This window comes from Juglans microcarpa x Juglans regia, chromosome 1S (genome assembly GCF_004785595.1).
Source record: "Juglans microcarpa x Juglans regia isolate MS1-56 chromosome 1S, Jm3101_v1.0, whole genome shotgun sequence".
Classification (NCBI taxonomy): Eukaryota; Viridiplantae; Streptophyta; class Magnoliopsida; order Fagales; family Juglandaceae; genus Juglans; species Juglans microcarpa x Juglans regia.
The window spans coordinates 6,395,783-6,418,151 of NC_054595.1; the positions used below are offsets into that span (position 1 = coordinate 6,395,783).

Genomic DNA, 22,369 nt, shown 5'->3' on the forward strand with positions numbered 1-22,369 from the left:
ACTCCCAAGCTAGGACCTGATGACCACGGACTTTCTCCCACTCTCAAGTCAGTCGGGAACTTCATTTTAAGGTAGTAGGTGGAAGTCACCACCCTTAAGTGGTTCAGAGTAGTACGTCCCAGTTTGCATTGTATGAGGAGAGGGCTTTGACCACCAAGAAATCGACCATGGTTGCATCAGTTCTGGGGCCTTCCTAGCTAAGACGGATAGGGTGATGGCCCCCATTGGCTAAAATATGTCACCTGTGAAACCCTTGAGTGGCATAGGGGTCGGGCGTAATCAGTCTGGGCTGATCCCCATCCTGATAAGGCTTCCCAAAACAAGATGTCTGCCAAGCTACCATTGTCAACTAGGATCCTTCGGGTCGTAGAGTTTGCAATCTGCATCATCACCACCAACGCATCATTGTGCGGGTGAAGGATGCCCTTTTCGTTCTTCTCACCAAAGGTTATCGTGGCGCTCCCTAGGTGCCGAGGTGCCCTGACGAAAGTTCTCCCGATAGTGAATACCTCGTCATAGTGTGTCCTCCGGGCGTGTGCTCTTCAAGCTGACGAAGTGACTCCCACTCCTGCATATCCTCCATTAATCGTGCAGATTTCCTCGATTGGTCTGTCCATTAGTGATGCCCTTTTCGTTCTTCTCACCAAAGGTTATCGTGGCGCTCCTTAGGTGCCGAGGTGCCCTGACGAAAGTTCTCCCGATAGTGAATACCTCGTCATAGTGTGTCCTCCGGGCGTGTGCTCTTCAAGCTGACGAAGTGACTCCCACTCCTGCATATCCTCCATTAATCGTGCAGATTTCCTCGATTGGTCTGTCCTCTGTTGGGGGGCTCCTCCGAGCTTCTACCCTCGTTCTCTACCTTCTCGGGCTCGCACCCAGCTGGGGCCCAAACGCCCCCCACGCCGATCTTCTTGTTCCTCTGACTAGCGCCTCCGGTTCTGTTGGTCTTCCTCCCTTCTTCTCTTCAAGGCATAGCACCAAAATTTGGTGCTATGCCGATCGATCATGTGGTACTTGCAATATTGGTGGCCCTCTCTGTCTCGGGCTGGCTCTCTTCGTGGGCTCGATTGACATCTCCTTTTACCGCCAAACTCGTGAGTGTGGGGCACCCCACGTGGCCGGGTCGGTGCTTCTCCCTTTCTTTTTGTATTTGGTGCTCCTCTTTTTCCCCTCCACAGTTGTGGCCTCCGTTTTGTCCAACCACTTTCCAATCTACTTGCACCATCTCGAACCATTGCGAAGCCATAAGGGCCTCAAGGGTGTCTTCAGCGTTGATGAATCTGTCTGCCCAGTCCATAGACTCCCTCAGTTTGGTGGGGGTCTTCCGCGCTATTTCAGGCATAAATGGATTCCTAGGCCAAATTCCCCCCAGGAGGGCTATCAAGGTGATCTTCTCGTCTTGGTTGTCGGTGGTCATGCGTTCCCGATTAAACCGGGAAAGATACAATTTCAGGCTTTCGCCGTCCCGCTGTTTAACCGTGAAGAGGTAAGTAGTCGGGCGCCTCCTCTTCTGGCTTGCCATAATCTGCGTTATGAAGAGGAAAGCCAGATCGTCGAAGCTATCTATGGTCTCAGGTGACAGAGACCCAAACCAGGCCCGGGCGGCTCCTTTCAGTGTCAGTGAAAAGGCTTCGCAAGCAATCTCTCCCAGGAAGCCATGCAAGGTCATGTGGGCTTTAAACGTTTCCTGGTGCTCCAGTAGGTCATTAGACCCGTCGTACACGGAACATCTGGGAAACCTTGAACTTGGGTGGGAGAGGTACCGATAAAACTCCTGCATTGTACGGGAGGTCGGTGCTGACAAGTAGTTGGTCTACGGTAGACGGTGTGCTAGTACGCCAATCCAATCTAGGTTGCAGGGATGCGTAAGTTTACAACTCTTAAGATTTGGTTGCTATTATATTAAAAACCCGAGAGCATTGAAAAAAGAATACTAAAATTCTAATCACATCTAACCAAAAACAAAGTGATCTTTAAAACTATACTATAAAGAAAATACATCTAGAAAAAAGGTGGAGGAGGAAGAGAAGAGGACATGATCGAGGACGAGAAGACGAAGACGAAGATGGTAAGGAAAAGAGGAGTAGAACGAAGAGGACGGTGAGAGCAGTAAGACATGGGGAGTGGGACGAGGAGTAAGTGGAAAAGAGGCGGCAACATGAGAGGAAGATAGATGAAGAAGAAGAATAGTAGGAGAAATTAAGAATAACAAGAATATAAAAATACTATAGGAATAACCATAAACGAGAAAACAAAATTAAAAAATAAATGTGTTATTGGCAATCAAGTTATTCACCTTACTTGAAGAAAGAAGTGATTTCAACTAGAAGAGAAAGATAACTAACTACCCAGGTTAATATTTTTGCCCTTCATACATCCAGCATAGATATGAAACGCCTTGTAGGAGGGTAAAGTGCTGCAAATAAATTTCGTGCAAAAAATTCTCAAAGGTTAGAGAGCATAACAAGTTTTAAATAGCATTTTATACAAAAAGAAATTTGAGTATAAAAATATCACCTATATACAAAGAGCCTTCATCGCATAAGGATAAAGTCTGAAGGCTGGCCAGTACTCCAATCCAATCAAAGTTGCATGTGTAAGGCCTTCTCTACAAATCTCAAGCTTTGGTTGCTATTATATTAAAAACCCGAGAGAATTGAAAAAGGAATACCCAAATTCTAATCACATTTGACCAAAAATAAAGTGATCTTTATATATACAATAAAGAAAGTACATGTAGAAAAAGGTGGAGGAGGAAGAGAACATGCCATGAACGAGGACGGGAAGAAGAAGACGAGGACGGTAAGGAAGAGAGGAGTAGGACGAAGAGGACGGTGAGAGATGGGGAGTAGGACGAGGAGTACGTGGAGAGGAAGAGAGGAATATAGGAGGAAAAGAAGAGTAGGACAAGGAGAGGAAAAGGAGAGGGAAAATGAGAAGAATAAGAGAAACTAAAAATAAAAAGAAAGTAAAAAATACTAGAGGAATAACCATAAACGGGACAACTAAGTTAAAAAATAAATGCGTAATTGCCAATCAAGTTTTTCACCTTACCTAAACAAACAGTGAGTTCAACTAGAAGAGGGAGATAACTAACTACCCAAGACAATTCTTTTGTCATTCATACATCCAACAGAGATATATGAAAAGCCACGTAGGAGGATCAAGTGTTGCAAATAAATTTTCAAACAAAAAGTCTCAAGTGTTAGAGAGCATACAAAGTTCTAAATAGCATTTTACACAAAAAGAAATGTGAGTAGAAAAATATCAGAAAAATATCACCTATATACAGAGAGCCTTTGTTGCATAAGGATCAAGGTCGAAGGTGAGCCAACATACCAATCCAATCGAGGTTGCAAGGATGTGTAAGTCCCCCTCGACAAATATCGAGCTTTGGTAGGTATTACACTAAAAACTCGAGAGAATTAAAAAAAGAATACCAAACTTATAATTACATAGACAAAAAAAAAAGTGACCTCTAAAAATATGCTATAAAGATATTATATCTTGAAAACCATAGAGGAGGAAGAGAAGAGGACATGAACGGGGATGAAAAGAGGAAGACGAAGATGGTGAGGAAGAGAGGAGGAGTAGGACGAGGAGTATATGAGGAGAGGATGGAGGAGGGAGGAAGGAGGAGGAGAGGAATATAGGAGTAAAATAGTAGGAGTAGGACGAGGAGAGGAAAAGTTGAGGGAGGAGGAGAGGAGTAGGAGAAATTAACAATAACAAGATCCTAAAAAATTCTCTAGGAATAACCATAAACAAGACAACTAAATTGAAAAATAAATATGTAATTGGCAATCAAGTTATTCACCTTACTTGAAGAAAGAAGTGAGTTCAACTTGAATAGTGAGAGATACCTAAATACTTAGGACAATTGTTTTGCCCTTCATCCAGCATAGATATGAAATGCCACGTAGGAGGGTGAAGTGCTTGAAATAAAATTTCATACAAAAAAGTCTTGAAGGTTAGACAGCATAAAAAATTCTAAATAGCATTTTATACAAAAAAAATGTAGTATAGAAATATTACCTGTATACCGCTTGTCGCATAAGGATCAAGGCCAAAAGCTAGCTAACACACCAATCCAATCAAGCTTGCAAGGATGTGTAAGGCCTCCTTTACGAACCTCAAGTTTTGGTAGCTATTATATTACAAACTCGAAAGAATTGGAAAAGAATACCAAAATTCTAATCACATATGATCATAAATAAAGTGTTCTCTAAAAATATACTATAAAGATAGTACATCTTAACAAAGTTGGAGGAACTGAAGAGGACGTGAAAGAGGACAAGAAGAGGAAGACGAAGACGGTGACGAAGAGAGGAGTAGGACGAAGAGGACGATGAGAGCAAGAAGAGAGGAGGAGTAGGGCGAGGAGAGGAAGAGAAGAGGGAAGAGGGAGGAGGAGAGGAATATAGGAGGAAAAAAGGAGTAGGACGGAGAGGAAGAGATGAGAGAGGAGGAGAGGAGTATGAGAAATTAACAATAACAAGATCCTAAAAAATTCTCTAGGAATAACCATAAACAAGACAACTAAATTAAAAAATAAATATGTAATCGGCAATCAAGTTATTCTCTTTACCTGAAGAAAGAAGTGAGTTCAACTTGAAGAGAGAGAGATAACTAACTACTTAGGACAATTGTTTTGCCCTTCATACATCCAGCATAGATATGAAAAGCCACGTAGAAGGGTGAAGTGCTGCAAATAAAAATTCATACAAAAGAGTCTTGAAGGTTAGAGAGAGCATAAAAAGTTCTAAATAGCATTTTATACAAAAACAAATGTGAGTATAGAAATATCACCTATATACCATTCATCGCATAAGGATCAAGGCCAAAAGCTAGCGAACACACCAAAATATGTAAGGCCTCATTTACAAATCTCAAGTTTTGGGTAGCTATTATATTACAAATTCAAAATAATTCAAAAAAGAATACAAAAATTATAATCACATATGACCTAAAATAAAGTGTTATCTAAAAATATACTATAAAGATAGTACAACTTGTAAAAGTTGGAGGAAGTGAAGAGGACGTGAAAGAGGACAAGAAGAGGAAGATGAAGATGGTAAGGAAGAGAGGAGTAGGACGAAGAGGATGGTGAGAGCAAGAAGAGAGAAGGACTAGGGTGAGGAGTATGAGAAGGGAAGAGAGGAGGGAGGAGGAGAGGAATATAGGAGGAAAAGAGGAGGAGTAGGACGAGGAGAGGAGTAGGATAAATTAACAATAACAAGATCCTAAAAAATTCTCTAGGAATAACCATAAACAAGACAACTAAATTAAAAACTAAATATGTAATCGGCAATCAAGTTATTCACCTTACCTGAAGAAAGAAGTGAGTTCAACTTGAAGAGAGAGTGATAACTAACTACTCAGGAAAATTGTTTTGCCCGTCATACGTCTAGCATAGATATGAAACGTCACGTAGGAAGGTGAAGTGCTGCAAATAAAATTTCATACAAAAAAGTCTCGAAGGTTAGAGAGAGCATAAAAAGTTCTAAATAGCATTTTCTACAAAAATAAATGTGTGTATAGAAATATCACCTATATACCATTCGTCGCATAAGGATCAAGGCCAAAAGCTAGCGAACACACCAATCCAATCAAGGTTGCAAGGATATATGTAAGGCCTCCTTTACAAATCTCAAGTTTTGGTAACTATTATATTACAAACTCGAAAGAATTCAAAAAAGAATACCAAAATTATCATCACATATGACCAAAAATAAAGTGTTCTCTAAAAATATACTATAAAGATAGTACATCTTGAGAAAGTTGGGGGGAGTGAAGAGGACATGAATGAGGACAAGAAGAGAAAGATGAAGATGGTGAGGAAGAGAGGAGTAGGACGAAGTGGACGGTGAGAGCAGGAAGAGAGTATGAGTAAAGTGATGAGTACGAGGAAAGGAGGAGAGGGAGGAGGAGAGGAATATAGGAGGAAAATAGGAGTAGGATGACGAGAGGAAAGGAGGACAAAGAAGGAGAAGAGCAGTAGAAATTAACAATAACATGAATATAAAAAATACTATAAGAATAACCATAAACAAAACAACTAAATTAAAAAATAAATGTGTAATCGGCAATCAAGTTGCACCTTACCTGAAGAAAGAAGTGAGTTCAACTAGAAGAGAAAGATAACTAACTACACATGACAATTTTTTTGCCCTTCATACTTCAAGCATAGAAATGAAACGCCACATAGGAGAGTGAAGTGCTGCAAATAAAATTTTATACAAAAAAGTCTCAAATGTTAGAGAGCATACAAAGTTTTAAATAGAATTTTATACAAAAAGAAATGTGAGTAGAAAAACATCTTCCACATACAGAGAGCGTTCATCACATAAGGATCAAGGCCATGTAGGAGGGTGAAGTGCGACAAATGAAATTTCGTACAAAAAAGTCTCAAATGTTAGAGAGCACACAAAGTTTTAAATAGAAAGCATTCATCGCATAAGGATCAAGGCCAACACACCAATCAAATCTCAAGTTTTGGTAGCTATTATATTAAAGACTCAAGAGAATTGAGAAAAGAATACCAAAATTCTGATCACATATGACCAAAAATAAATTGATCTTTAAAAATATACTATAAAGATAGTACATCTTGAAAAAGGTGGAGGAGCAAGAAAAGAGGACATGAATGGGGACGAGAAAACGAAGATGATGAGGAAGAGAGGAGTACGACGAAGAGGATGATGACGGCAGGAAGAGAGGAGTAGGACAAGAAGAGGAAGAGATGAGGGAGAAGGACATGAGTAGGAGAAATTAACAATATAACAAGAATATAAAAAATGTTATAGGCATAGCCATAAACGAGACAACTATATTAAAAAATAAATACGTAATCGGTAATCAAGTTACTCACCTTACCTGAAGAAAGAAGTGAGTTCAACTAGAAGAGATAGATAACTAACGACCCATGTAAATCTTTTGTTCGTCATACATCCAGCATAGATATGAAACGCCACGTAGGAGGGTGAAGTACTGCAAATAAAATTTCATAGAAGAAAGTCTCAAATGTTAGAGAGCATACAAAGTTCTAAATAGAATTTTATACAAAAACAAATGTAAGTATAAAAATATCACCTATATACAGAGAGCATTCATTGCATAAGGATCAAGTTCGAAGGCTAGCCAGTACACCAATCCAATCGAGGTTGTAGGGATATGCGTAAGGCCGCCTCTACAAATCTCAAGCTTTGGTATCTATTATATTAAAAACTCGAGATAATTGAGAAAGGAATACTAAAATTCTAATCACATATGACCAAAAACAAAGTGATCTCTAAAAATATACTATAAAGATAGTACATCTACAAAAAGGTGGAGGAGGAAGAGGAAAGGATGTGAACGAGGAAGAAAAGAAGAAGACGAGAACTGTGAGGAAGAGAATAGTAGGACGAAGAGGACAGAGAGAGTGGAAAGAGAGGAGGAGTAGGATGAGGAGTACAAGGAGAGGAACATAGGAGGGATGAGAGGAATATAGGAGGAAAATGAGAGGAGTAGGACAACAAGAGGAAAGGAGAAGGAGAAGAGAAGTAGAAATTAACAATAACAAGAATATAAAAAATAACCATAAATGAGACAACTAAATTAAAAATAAATGCGTAATCGGCAAACAAGTTTCACCTTACCTGAAGAAAGAAGTGAGTTCAACTAGAAGAGAGAGATAACTAACTACCCAGGACAATTGTTTTGCCATACATCCAGTATAGATATGAAAAGCCATGTAGGAGGATGAAGTACTGCAAATAAAATTTCATACAAAAAATCCCAACTATTGGAAAGCATACAAACCTGTAAATAGTATTTTATACAAAAAAAAAAAAAGGTACGTATAAAAATATCACCTATATACAGAAAGCATTCATCGCATTTGGATAAAGGCCGAAGGCTAGCCAGTACACCAATCCAATCGAGGTTGCAGGGATGTGTACTCCTCTACATTGGCTTTGGTAGCTATTTAATAAACTAGAGAGAATCGAAAAATGAGTACCAAAATTCTAATCATATTTAACCAAAAACAAAGTGATCTCCAAAAGTATACTATAAAGATGGTACATCTACAAAAATGTCGAGAAGGAAGAGGAAAGGAGGTGAATGAGGGGACGAGAATAGGAAGACAAGGACAGTGAGGAAGAGAGTCGGAAGAAGAGAACAGGAAGAGTAGAAAGAGAGGAGGACCCTAGGACAAGGAGTATGTGGAGAGGAAGAAAGGAGGGAGGAGGAGAGGAATTTGGATGAGAAGAGAGGACGATGAGAGTAAGAGATGAGGCAGAAGGAAAGGAGTAGGAGAAATGAACAACAACAAGAATATAAAAAATACTATAGGAATAACCATAAACGAGACAACTAAATTAACAATAAATGTGTACTCGCCAATCAAGTTATTCACCTTACCTAAAGAAAGAATTGAGTTAAATTAGAAGATAGAGATAACTAACTATATATAGAGAGTGTTCGTCGCATAAGGATCAAGGCCAAAGGCTAGCCAGTACCAATCAAGGTTGCATGGATGCGTAAGACCTCCTCTAGAAATCTCAAGCTTTTGTAACTAATCTTTAAAACCAAAGTTATAATCACATCTAAAAATAAATAAACTAATCTTTAAAATCGTACCATGCAGATAGTACATCTAGAAGGAGGAAGAGAAGTGGAGGACGTGGACGAAGAAGAGAGGAAGAAGACGAAGATGAAGACGATGAGGAAGAGAGGAGTACGACAAAGAGGACAAGTAGAGGAGTAAGAGAGTAGGAGTAGGACTCCTTACGAGCAAGGGAAGGAGAGGAGGGAGGAGAAGAAGAAATAGAGAAAGAAAAAGAGGATGAGTAGGACATGAAGGACGAGTAGAGGAAGAGATGGAGGAGAAATTAATAAGTTCAAGAATATAAAGAATGGTATAGGAATAACCACAAATGAGACAAATGCGGATTTGGCATACAGAAGTTCGTGCCTCGCAGGGAGCTCCATCTCCTATAAATCCTTGAGTTGTGCACCCACCAAGAGTGTAGCTCGAGGATGAGTCCCGATAAAGCCAAATGTCCTTTTTTCATTCATTTTATACCCTTAAATATTTTTTTAAAAAAATCACAATATCATTAAAAACACTTCCTTAATCACTAAGTAAAAAAAAAAAAAAAAAAAAAAAAGGTTGTCGGGATAATTCATCGGGACCCAACTCTCAGTGTGACTTTAGCTTTTCCTAAATCCTTTGAGCTTATAAAAAAAATATTTGGCAAGAAAAATTCTAACATATAAAAAATTATACAAGAGCATCGATCCCAAATCTGAATTTACCGTACCTTACAAAGAAAGTGATTTAACTTCAACTCGAAGAGAGAAGGATAACCACCCGAGACAATTTTTCTGCCCTTCATACATCCAAGATATATATGAAGAGCCATGTAGGTGGTTTAAGAGTAAATAATATTTCATACAGAAAAAGACCTAAATATGGGCCACGGAATATTTCTCCGCATGCCGCATTAAAAGGAAAAAAGTTTTTCATGAGATCGTTTTCAGTGGATTGACAAAGAAAAAAAGACAACAATATGAAAATGCAATCATAAAACACTGATATATAGGCACAAAAGTCAAGGAACTATCAAATAACAGAATAATATGCCTTAAAAATTAAATACGAGTGTTAGAGAGAAAAGAAAGCACCTCATATATGCATAATGAATACAAGCTTCAAAGAAAACAATATAGTTAATAACAAAAATCAGGAACATTTCAGCTGACTTAAATCCAAAAAATAAAAATAACAAAAGGAAACGAGATTTGTTACTCTTCAATCCCCACACATTACGCACCACACTTAAACATGACAATTAAAGTTAGTAATCAAGTAAAGTTAGTGAAGGATAGAATCATATAACACGACAATCGAAAAACCCAAGTAAAATGACGAAGTGTTTGATCTATAAAGCTATAAAGAGAAAACAAAAAGAAATAAAATCTAATTGTTGATGACAACTAACTCACAGAAGAAAAAACAGCTTCTAACGATTATAACTGTTGATGCCTTGCTAGCAAAGTAATTCTCAAGATGCAGTACTTGTCAATAAATGTAAATGTCAAGAGTGACTGCCTTTCAAGATCATAGTAATTAATATTTGGACCTACAAATTCTAACATATAAAAAATTATACAAGAGAATGGATCCTAAAATCTGCAATCAAATTATTTACCTTCCCTAAAGAAAGAAGTGATTTAAATTCAACTAGAAGAGAGAAAGATAACTACCCAGGACAATTTTCTGCCTCTCATACATCTAGCTAAGATATGAAGCCACCGAGGAGGGTCGAGAGCTGTAAATAATATTTCATGCAAAAAAATATTCTAATGTTAGTGGGAGATTTCATGAGTCTCCCTCTAGTACCAGAAAGGTATATATCAAAGTATCTTCCATAGACAGAGCAGTCTCTGACTAGGCTGCCTTTCTAGCTACTTCACATGTCTTATCTCATTTAAACAGGAGAATGAAATAAGAATAATATAATATGACGTGCAAAAGATGAGCCAGGAATATTCACTGTTGTAAGACTCTGGAAAAATGTTACAACAACAATGATGAAAGGATTAGACCACTTGTAATACTAGTACCCAAAAAGCCATCTTTACCATGCTTTTCAATTTCTCTCCAGGAAATGAAATTAGTTTTAATAGTATTGTTGTTTTGCGTGACATAGAAAGAGTAACAAACAGAAAGAAAATATAATGGTTGAAGACAGTTGAGTCACAGGAGACAAAACAGCTAATGAGTATACGTGTTGATTCCTCAATAGCACAGTAGTTATCATAATGCAGTTGTCAGTATCTGTTAATGCAAAGAGTGACTTCTTTTCAAGATCATAGTAATAAATATTTGGCCAGACAAATTCCAAAGTTATAAAAAATTATACAGGAACATTGATCCTAAAATCTGCAATCAAATCATTCACCTTACTTAAAGAAAGAAGTGATTTAAGTTCAACTAGAAGAGAGAAAGATATCTACCCAGGACAATTTTTCTGCCTTTCATACATCCAGCATAGATATGAAGCACCATGCAGGAGGTTTGAGAGCTGTAAAGAATATTTCATACAAAAAAGACCCAAATGTTAGTGGGAGCTTTCTTGGTACGTACCAAAGTATCTTCCATGGACAGAGCGGCTCCGACTAGGCTACCTTTCTAGCCTTTCCACAAGTTTGATCTCATTTGAAAAGAAAAATTAAAAAAGAAAAATTAAAAAAGAAAAATATAATATGATGTGTAAAAGTTGAGCCAGAAGTATTCACCGTTGTAAGACTCTGGAATAATGGTTTAATAACAATGATGAAAGGATTAGAACAATTATATTCACCAGTTTCCCAACAAGTCATCTCTAATATAATTCACTTACTAATTTCTCTAAAAAATGGAATTAAAATGGAATTAGTTTTAACAGTATCGCTTTTTTGCATGACCGCCTAACCTAAACTAAGTTCTCTGAGATTATTATCGATGGAGGCTTTTCAGAACATAAACGAGGCAATCATCTTACAAAACTTAAGAGTCTCATGTGGTTTCAACCAGAGGAGGCAAATAGCAAATACATTTGCAATTGGCATACATGAGCATGCTGAATATTTGGAGTGAAAAGACCATGAGACCCCATCCTGGTCCAACTTAAGAGGACAATTCCAGGACGAGGAACCCTATATAAATACTCAAGCATACAAATTTATCCTATCAGATGAGGTCATGCACAATTATTAACACTAGGTGTTTATTTAAGGAGTTGGTTTGATATGATGTACACTAAATTCTAATGAATGTATGTGGACTTTGCACAAGTAGAACCGAACCTGTCAACCAATGATTATATTCATTCAAATAATTTATATTCCATATCTGTGCAGAAACTAACTCAAGAAGAGTGTATGCAACACAGAGCAAGAATCTCAGCATAGTCCAAGATAGCTTATAAGGAGTTATAAGAACGACAGACAAAAGCGAGAGCGATTAAATTCATCAAGAGTCTAGACAAGAAGCAAAAATAGAGTAACACTCCGACTCCAGAGCCCTCCATGCCACGGTAGAGTAACAACAGTCCCCGCCCCATAAAATTCGAGCACCAATATGCTCCACGACAAGCGTTAAAACTGGTAGATTGGTTTTCTTTTAAAAAGGAAAAAAAAAAAATTGATTTAAATTCAAACGGTTCGAAGATAAAAGGGCCAAGAATAATAAATCTCATCCACCAAGAATACCAAGAGGCCGACCTTAAGGTCTCCGTCTTTCTTGGACCCTAAAAGACTGAATATATAATAAATAATAAATAAAAATAAACTCAAAATCAATTATAAAAATAAACTAAAATGCGGAAGATTGGGTGTTCAACAGATTTTACTTGAGGGGACCTTCTGTCTTCTCAATGGAGCAACGATCGAGAAGAGAGCATGGCCACGTTTTGATCAGGTCCAATTGTGGATCCCTTAGTCGAATCAATGAAATCCCTTCCGCGATGAATACGAATCAAACCAAACCAGCAACAGATTTACTGCAATGCTTACAGTTTGGATCATCCGATGCGTCTTGATCGCCGTGAAAACCACCATTCTCTCCGTTGAAGCATGAGCTCTCTCGCAATATGCAGGCGTATGTTCTCGTGTTCCACCTCCCTCCCTCCCTTCATCCATCCCTCTCTAACGGCTATTTGTTTGTGTGAGGAATAGTGAATATACAGTGTTATATATATATAGTGTGTGGAAGGCGTGTGGGGGGCGCCTGTATGTTCTCGTGTTCTTTCATTACTGGAAGATCAGAAACGGCTAATTTTTTTAATTTTGTTTATAATTCAAATTAAAGCCGTGGTAAATAGCTTTATTATTCAGCTTCCGAAGAAGTTAATGGGATAATTTATAGAAAAATTTTATTCATCATCTTCATACCACATACTACACATAACTTTTATATGTTATTTGTCTTTGGCCAGTTGGAGTATCATTTTTGTCTTCAGAATTTCTATCATTTTCAATTCTAAAAATAAGTAAAAATAATCAAGAACGAAACATTTACTATCTTTTAAAGAAAAGTAATGCTATACATATGCATAATTTTACGTACAATATTATACATACCAAGTGTAGCCCTATTTTATCAATGTTTTATATTTTAATTTTAATTTTAATTTTTGAATTTTAAAGTTTTCCTTATTTTCGAACTTGCACTTTAATGCAGAGAATGAATACGAGTATGGAGGTCTGGCTCTACCTGAGTTGTGAATGTATAAAGGTTAATTTTTGGCTCTTTGTTATTCTTGGAAGACTATAAATTGTAATACTCTTTTGTTGGAAGACTTAGTGACTTATGTGCACTAGGATGGTGATCTAATTTAAATTTCTCTAAACTATTAGTTAGATTTTTTATGACTATATTTTTATTTTCTGCTACGATTTAATCGTATACATTATTTAAATATGCGAGCACACACTTATCACAATATGAGAGGGTGTATGACCCGAGCGGCCAACATCTGGGCGTCACGGCTCCTGCCAAGTAACAAGCGGGAATTGGGGGCACAATAATATTCTAACTCTTATACTCAACAAGTTAAGATTTATAAGGACACTATTGTTATAAACTAGGTAGAAATTAGCTTTTATTTTCTTAAGAGATTTGTTTATTGAGTCTTTTTTTAAGCTTCTTGGCTAGCTAGTCTAATGATCTTTTATTTATGCTTCTTATTTTATCCTGCAGAATGCAAGAACAAAAGCATTTGATAGTGAAAAATGCACGCTGACTTAATTTTGAAGGGCATATACTTTTCATTTTTATTAAAAAAAATGGATAAATATTCTTTGCATCTCATAATTAGACATCTTTGTGTGCAAAAGTTCCAATTTCTTAAACCATTGCAGCACTACTTTGTCATCTTCTAACAAATGAGACAACTCTTCAGCCAATTAACAAAGGTAAATTGAATCAATCAATACAAAGATAAACCATGTATAAAAATATCAACTTTAGGAAGAACTAAAGCGAACATACCTCGCTCAACGAAAATGATTGGAAAAGAAATCTTATGTGTCCTAACATTTGAGAAGTATTATAAATATTTGAAAATTTAGAAACTCATAGAACCAAGATGATAGTAACTCAGCCTAAAGTAGAGGTGTTTGCTGATGGTAGGCATTGGTCAGTTAGATTTAAGCTAGCATAACTGACTTCCCAACTCTCTCAGCTTACTTGAGCTCTTGCTAAGAGGCCTCTTCTTCTTCAAAACGTGCACAAGTCAGCAACCACTAATACAACACACATCTAGGGCTGCTACAAGTCCAGCCACTATCATGGTTCCAAACTTCAAGCAACAGCAATCACGATAGCTGTATCAAGTAGTCGACAACAACAAATTGATTTCTCCTCCATTTTAGCTACACTACTGACACTTGCGTTCTGTCATGCTCTGTTCTTTCTCTAGTTTTCCTTTTTCTCCACCATCCACAGTAGTAGCCTTACCAGCCACCATGACAGTAACTGTACAACAAATGAAGAAGAAACAACAAACAACCTGCCCCCATGAGCGGCGCAGCAGCAACTAGTATCCACGACAACTATGCACAACGGCTTCCTTTCTCCCTCCTTTACTTTCTTACAAGGATTAGCACTTGAACCACACTTCACACTTAATTCAACCAAGCCATTAGCCACACCACCATACCAGCATACCAGCCATGACACCAAACTGTTTCTCCATTTGTTTCCTCCACTGTGATCAAGTTCTATAGTAAGGAGAGTAGCTCTATTCTTCATCTTCCTGAATCCTGAGCTGGCTAGCCACCTAGCTATGTCCAGCTTTGTGCACCATCGAAGGCCATTTAGTCAACCCCATACAACACCCCATACTAGCTAAACTCCTTTGCCCCACTCATGAACCACCAGTTTAGCCCCAAGACACACCTATTTTGCCCATGTTCACTCCACTTTCTCTTCTTCCCTCTCTGTTTTTGTACAAGCCACCAAACCCGCAGCTCATGTCCAATATTTTGGTCTCTCTCTGCCACATGTAGAGGTTGTCTAGCCACAACATATGCCCAACTCTTGACCATGGCATTTGGTAAGTATTTAGATCTTTATCACTCTCTTTCCTGGACTATTATGTTTATATAATTGAATGGTGTTGTGTTGGATTTCATGGATCCAATCAAGAAGGTGATTGAATAGACATTATTTGTTAGCTAGTTTGATGTATGTTAAGTTTAAATTATGTATAATTGATGGAATGGACATATTTGAGGTTGAGTTTTTAACTTCAATCATGTATGTTTATGTTGATACATTAAGTTGGACAGATTGTGTATGTGTTAAGCTTGTGAAAGGTACATGTATTGTTATTATATGTTGAGTTTAAATAGATGATGGATTGAGGATATGTGTAAGCTTTTCTGAGATGATGCTATTTACATGTTTCTTGTTGGCAATAGCCTATATCTAAAGCAGAATCTTGGTATAGTGTTCCAACAACAATATTCCATAGTCGTTTTATGAAAGAGTGTTTCATTAAGGCTTTGTTCTATTCTGTGCAGGGAATTAACAGCCTCGTCCTTTGCATGATACAGAATTTGCCACTTGGAAAGATAGCACTAATGTCTAAAATTCATACAACCGACCCCACATAGGTTGAAATTATGCAATATTAACAACTAAATTAATCCTTGCTTAAGAGAGTTTCCAGTCTTCTTACCCCGAGCCAACACCATTACTTCTCTAGTAACCTTCCACGTGCTTCTGCAAAGTCCACACATTCATGTTAGGGAGTACAACGTCAACGTCTCCCATTCCATGTTCAATGCCTCTCCATCAGCCAAGTGCACCTTCTCGAAGTCACCAGGAACGTAATTCTACATGATCTTTCGATGCAAAGAGTTGTGAAAGGAAACTCCTGAGTTGCAAGTAGTATTGCATCCTATACTTCTTCAGTTACCACATTTGCACTATCATTCTCTGTCTTCTTCAGATTTTTACAGTTCCTTTTTATGTGACCAGACATGCCACAATTCCAGTAGGTCGCCTGCTGTCTAGGCCTTGGCTTGTTCTTGCCTCTATTCTTTGATTTTGATCTGCCCTTGTTTGAGTTCCTGTCATGAGGTCTCCCCTAAGCATTAACATTCAGTGTGGAATTCAACCCCGAGGTCTCGCTTGAATCCCTCCTACGCACATCCTCAACTAAAATCAAATCACAAATATTATCATATTTTAATTTCATCTTTCCAGCAGAATTACTATCATCCATTCTCATGGCTTCTCACTATTTGGTTGGTGATAGTATTGAACTAATTTAGATGTTGGGCAACAAACGTACCTTCTGCCATCCTTAAATTGAATAACTTCTTCATTAAGTGCACCTTGTTATCAGCATACGACTTTTCATACATACCTGATAAATCACAAAGACGTCATGAGATCCATTGTGGTCTTCTTTTTGATAATGTTATGTGCAACTGATCTCGACAGGGTCAGCCGAATAACCTTCAGAACCTGTCGATCTAACAAACTCCAATCAACATCCTCCATATTGTCCGACTTCTTTTCCAATAGTGAAAGATGGAGTTTCTTCTTAAAGAATAGTCCTCTATCTGCATCATCTAGTATCCAAAGTTTGTGTCGTCAAACTTTTCAATCCAGATACTTTCACTTCTTCCCCAGCCATCGTTCTCTCTCAGACCCGAACCTTGACTCTTGATATTAGTTGTTGGTAGAAAACGATGACAATAAGCAAAAGTAAACAAGAAATAGTCAAGCAATCAATCACACGACACAATTTTACGTGGTTCGGCAACGTGCCAACGTCCATAGAGCTGTAGATGATTTATTATGTTGAGGAATCACAATGTATACTTTTAGGACTATGTTTCTTTGTTCAAAACAATCATATTGTACAAAACAATCCTATTTATTGGGTTACATGGCGGTAACCCTAATTTTCAATTTTGTGTGACATTCGCTCGAGCGGAGTGTCGAGCGCGCATCGAACAAACTTTTTGTCTAGCCTTCGCTTGAGCTCACAGTCGAGCGAACTTGATTATACTCAAGGAATAACACGGTAGTTGTAGCACAACTTTTGGGTGTCAATTCCACAGAGAAATAAATTAAAAGAATAGCAAAATGAACAAAGAAATTAAAGAAAAATATTAAATGATTAATGGAGAACAAAGATTAATTTTAAATATAAATTAAAGTGAAGCAAAGTGACTAACGAAAAAAGTACTTAAATTTGATGAACAATAAAGCATCAAGAATCACTTGCACAAATCTGATATTTTAATTTTTCTTAATTCATTGAATAATTCAATTGGGAACTCAATTCTCAAAATTCCCAATTGAAATGTATAGATTTATAAACCAAATATAATCCTTTAAAAAATCATTCATCACTTTTAAAATACGTAAATTATTATCTCTATTAAGAAATTCCAATGACGACAATATACTCAGGGAGCAATATTGCAGCAAAGAATTAAATAAATATAGATAAATAATTGATCCAAACATAATCAAATAACTAATCCATTCAATAGAAAAAGTATGACTGAATCCATAAATAGAATAAATTATATGATTATTCGGAGAAGAAAGCATTAACAATGGATTGAAAATGATAAAACAAAAGACTTTTAGTAATTGAAAATCAAATACATAAATTAAAAGTAAATTAAAAACACCATCTATTGTGCAAATTTATCTCTAGCCCTACTTAAAAATTTAGTTGTCCATTTGAGCAAGAACAACAAAAACTCTACCAAAAAGAACAACAAAAAGAAAACTCAAAATAATCTAAAAACTCCTTTCGTACGTGCCATCAAATGGTTTAAGAGTCCCCACAACCACCCATTTTTTCTTACGCCCAATATCCTCCAATTGAAAAGTTATCCACCCTTTGAAAAGTCCTAATCGGTTCCAAAGTCCTGCTTCCCTCTATCCACCTACCAACCCTCCTTTACAATATCACTAAATTTCAAAAACGGTGTATATCATACCCCACCAACCAGTCCCCACCAATCTTGTGATATTTGAAAAGTCTCCCAACATTGAAGAGTCATACTCCTTGGAAAGTCTTCTAATGGTTGAAAAGTCTTCTCAGTTGAAAATCCTGCTTGGTTGAAAAGTGTTGTCTGATACAATTAGGAATTATCCCTGCAATATTTGAGATTTAAAATATTAATTTATGCTCAAATATATCTCAATGTGAATAGATATTAAATTCAATAATATAAATTACATCTCATTATTTCTATTCACATTTTTGCATTTTAATCCAATGATAGGGTATTTAGAGTGCACTTTCGTGCACTCATCACACCCCACAACTTACTCATTGCTAGTCCATAGCAATTTTCAAGCCAAATCAAAAAAAGAGACCAAAGAAAATCACACACAAAGGCTACCAAGTCACACTTTCCAGACTCACATATCAAAACAATCTTATGAATTCAATAACCCTATCACAAGCAATACACCTATAGTAATCCACAAAGTGTGTGTGTGTGTTCTAAACTATATCCATCTAACTAGAAGCCCTGACACATGCAACATCAAGAACATCTCAAGCGAAAGGTTCAACTCTATAACTCACGGGTATAAAAGTGTTTCGTGTGAGAATTCTCTCTATAGAGTTGAAAATGGGTGTATATACCCTCATGGGAAATTAGGTAATTATGTACAAGCAACAAGTAAACATTGATCTTATGATAGGAATGCTAACAAATGATACTTCCACCACTCTTTCCAAAAGCTTACTTGGGATCAGAACGTCAACAAAAAATGTTGTAACGTGACTTGGGTTCGAGGCTAAATGAAAAATGATTCAAAAACTTCCAAGTACATACACAGAGAATCTTATTAAATATCTCAATAGACCAAACTTCTCACTTGATGTGCTCTCAAGCTTTTCAGATTATCGAATAATAATGCTTTTCCTTATTCTTCCTCTTCTATTTTTTTTTTTCAACAATTTGAAGAGCAAACCCACGCCACTTTGGTATTCTTGTCATTTCTACCCAACCTTGACTTTTTTTTTTTTTGAATCCAACACTAAAGAAATAAAATGCAAATTCCACACCTAGTATGCACTCGAAAGTAAAAATCGTAGAAAAATCAATGTATAAGCTATACTCCAATGTGGAGAGGCATGGATGATATGGGCATATGAAAAGAAAAAGATACATGTTTTTATTAGCTCAAAGTTGGCTACTAGGGATCTATGATGGAAAGTGTTTGCTTGAAAGACTCAAACGTTGATCTTAAGTTGACTTTCGTCATATCCCAAATATATCCACCACTTACCACAAACCATGTAATGGTATTCTAAAAAAAAATGCCCAATTCAATAGATCAATGAACGCTTATCACAATTTACTGCATTTGTAGGTTCTCAATCATCTCTAAAACTCACATGAGTACTTAAACAAAAGAATTCTCTAAATACATGTATCAAACCGCCATTTTATCACAAAACTTGGATGAGTGTATTAGGAGTTCTGTGAATGCTTTAGCAAAAAATGATAATAGTGGGTTTAGTGAATTCACGAAAATGACTGTGAATGAGAATGAGTACACATGTGAGAAGGTGCACGTGTGATGCAAATTAAAAAAAAAATTGACACATGAAAATATGCCACAAAGTTTCAACAAGCATTTTAAATACTGACTTTACACCATTACCCTCAACTTAAATGAAACATTGTCCTTAATGTTTAAGAATCAAATTTGAATAGGGAGTAACTAAAATGGATAGAATACACCTGATGTGTGACGTAGGTAACTCACTAAGCACCAAAGATGGTAACTTGAAATGACAAAATGAAACTAACTTACAAACAAAAATAAAGAAAACAACAGCAAACAAAAATGAAAAGAAAGAAAATAAGAGAAAACAAAAATAAAACAAAACAAACAAAATAAATAATGAAAAACATACCTGGGTGGTGTGGTCAATGTTGATAGACCGGATCCACAAGTGGAATGTCTTCCACTTTCGGAGTTTGTCTATCAATCAATACTTTAAGGCGTTGACCATTTAGTTTAAAGATCTAATAATCCTTAGGATCCTCTATTTCTACCACCCCATTTGGTAAAACATTCTTCACTATAAAAGGCCTGGTCCACCTAGAGCGAAGTTTTCCTGGATGCTTATGGAGTCTAGAATCATATAAGAACACTCAATCATTAGCCTTAAAAGTTTTTCTCAAAATATTTCTATCATGAAATGCTTTCATTTTAGCCTTATAGATTCTAGAGTTCTCATAAGCATCATTTCTCAATTCCTCTAACTCGGTCAACTGAAATTTTCTAAGCTTACCTACTTCTCCCATGTCAAAATTAAACTGCTTGATGACCCAATAAGTTCGATGCTCGAGCTCCATAGGTAAGTGGTAAGGCTTTCCAAAAACAAGCATATAAGGTGACATGCCTAAAGGAGTGTTAAAAGCTGTACAGTAGGCCCAAAACGCATCAACTAGTCTCAAAGACCAATCTTTGCGATCCAGATTGACCTTTTTTCTAAAATTTGCTTAATTTCTCTGTTTGCAAGTTCTACCTATCCACTTGTCTGGGGGTGGTAGGCAGTAGAGATCTTATGTACCACCCTATATTTTTTCATCAAAATCTCAAAAGAACAGTTATAAAAATGTGTACCCCGATCACTAATGATAACACATGGTGTACCAAATCGAGATAACACATTTTCTTTGAGAAATTTAATTACCGTCCTATTATCATTGCTTCTGCAAGCTGCTGCCTCTACCCATTTCGACACATAATTTACTGCCACAATAATACATTGATATCCAAAAGAAGGTGGAAATTGTCCCATAAAATCAATGCCCTAACAATAAAAAATTTCAATCACTAAAATTGGGTTTAAGGACATCATGTTACGACAGGACATAACTCCTAACTTTTGACACTCTTCATATGAGTAACAATAGATGTTTGCATCCTTAAACATGGTGGGCCAATAAAATTCACACTGCAGAATTTTTACAACGGTTTTCTTCATTGAAAAATGGCCTCCACAAGCTTGGAAGTGACAAAATTTCAAGACGCTAGTAATCTCTTCATCAGGGATGCAACACCTTAAAAATTGGTCAGGACAGTATTTGAAAAGAAAATGGTCATCCTAATAGAAATTATGTACCTCAGTCATGAATTTCATCTTGTCCTAAGCGCTCCAATCCACTGGTATCTCTCCTGCAGACAAATAATTCACAATATGAGCAAATCATGGTAGAGAAGTAAAAGAAAGTAAATGCTCATAGGGAAAAATCATCCCTGATTGGCAGGTGTGGTCAGAGGTGTCCTCAAGTGTGAGTCTTGAGAGATGGTTAGCCACTACGTTCTCTACTCATTTTTTTATCTTTGATGGTGATGTCAAATTCCTGCAAAAGTAAAATCCAATGTATTAGTCGTGCCTTAGCATCCTTTTTTGTAAGAAGGTATTTAAGGGCTGCATGATCTATGAAAATAATAATAGGAAAACCAATCAAGTAAGCATGAAACTTATCCAAAGAAAACACTACAGCTAGGAACTCTTTTTCAGTGGTGGAGTAATTCATCTGAGCACTATTTAGAGTTCTACTAGCATAATAAATGACAAAGGCTTCCCCTCCCTTCGTTGTCCAAGAATAGTACCTACAACTTAATCACTAGCATCACACATGATCTCAAAAGGTAAAATCCAATCAGATGGCTGCATTATGGGTACTAAGGTAAGCTTGCCAATTAGCATTTTAAAGGCCTCTTGACAAGCTTGTGTCCACTCAAATGAGACATCTTTAACTAGGAGTTCACATAGTAGTCTAGATATGGTACAAAAATTCTGTATGAACCTTCTATAAAAGCTCGTATGACCAAGAAAGGATCTCACATCCTTTACTGTCCTAGGTGTAGGCAACTTAGAGATTAATTCAATCTTAAGTTGATTAACTTCTATCCCCCTAGAAAAAAGAATATGCCCTGAGACAATACCTGAAGGTACCATAAAGTGGCATTTTTCCCAATTCAAAACCAACTCCTTCTCCTCACAACGAGTCAACACTTTTTCTAAATTCAATAAGCATGCATCAAAAGAAGATCCAAAAAATAATCAAGTCATCTATAAAAACTTTCATGCAATTTTCAACCATGTTACTAAAAATGCTCATCATGCAACGTTGAAAAATAGCTGGTGCATTACACAATTCAAAAAGACAAGTGAAAGTAGTTTTATCCTGGCCTTCTAATGCAATTTCAATTTGATAATAACCAGAATAACTATCCAAGAAACAATAGAAAGGATAACCAGCCACACGCTTAAGAACTTGATCAATAAAAGTGAGAGGAAAATGGTCTTTCCGGGTG

The 22,369-nt window shown here is 36.8% G+C and overlaps 1 protein-coding gene and 1 long non-coding RNA gene across 6 annotated transcripts; both read right to left on the minus strand.

The window, feature by feature from the left end:
* Positions 1 to 634: 634 nt before the first annotated feature.
* Positions 635 to 9,685, minus strand: LOC121245565. Of its 5 annotated transcripts, none has more exons than XR_005936861.1 (5): positions 9,309 to 9,685; positions 5,551 to 6,990; positions 4,036 to 4,705; positions 2,518 to 3,935; positions 635 to 2,416 (listed from the first exon to the last, which is right to left on the minus strand). XR_005936861.1 is itself a non-coding variant. In XM_041143587.1 (3 exons), exon 3 carries the CDS (start codon positions 1,778 to 1,780, stop codon positions 1,004 to 1,006), a length of 777 nt encoding a protein of 258 aa, XP_040999521.1. In that variant the 5' UTR covers positions 1,781 to 2,416; positions 2,518 to 3,935; positions 4,036 to 4,857; the 3' UTR covers positions 635 to 1,003. The 5 variants fall into 5 exon arrangements, 1 of the variants encoding a protein (XP_040999521.1); XR_005936856.1 differs by adding an exon at positions 5,376 to 5,377 and having other exon boundaries at positions 5,551 to 9,685; XR_005936850.1 differs by having other exon boundaries at positions 5,551 to 9,685.
* Positions 9,686 to 10,781: 1,096 nt separating this feature from the next.
* On the minus strand, positions 10,782 to 12,444 carry LOC121246944. Its single transcript, XR_005937193.1, has 2 exons — positions 12,384 to 12,444; positions 10,782 to 11,075 (listed from the first exon to the last, which is right to left on the minus strand). It is a non-coding gene; the product is annotated as an uncharacterized LOC121246944 (long non-coding RNA).
* Positions 12,445 to 22,369: the final 9,925 nt, after the last annotated feature.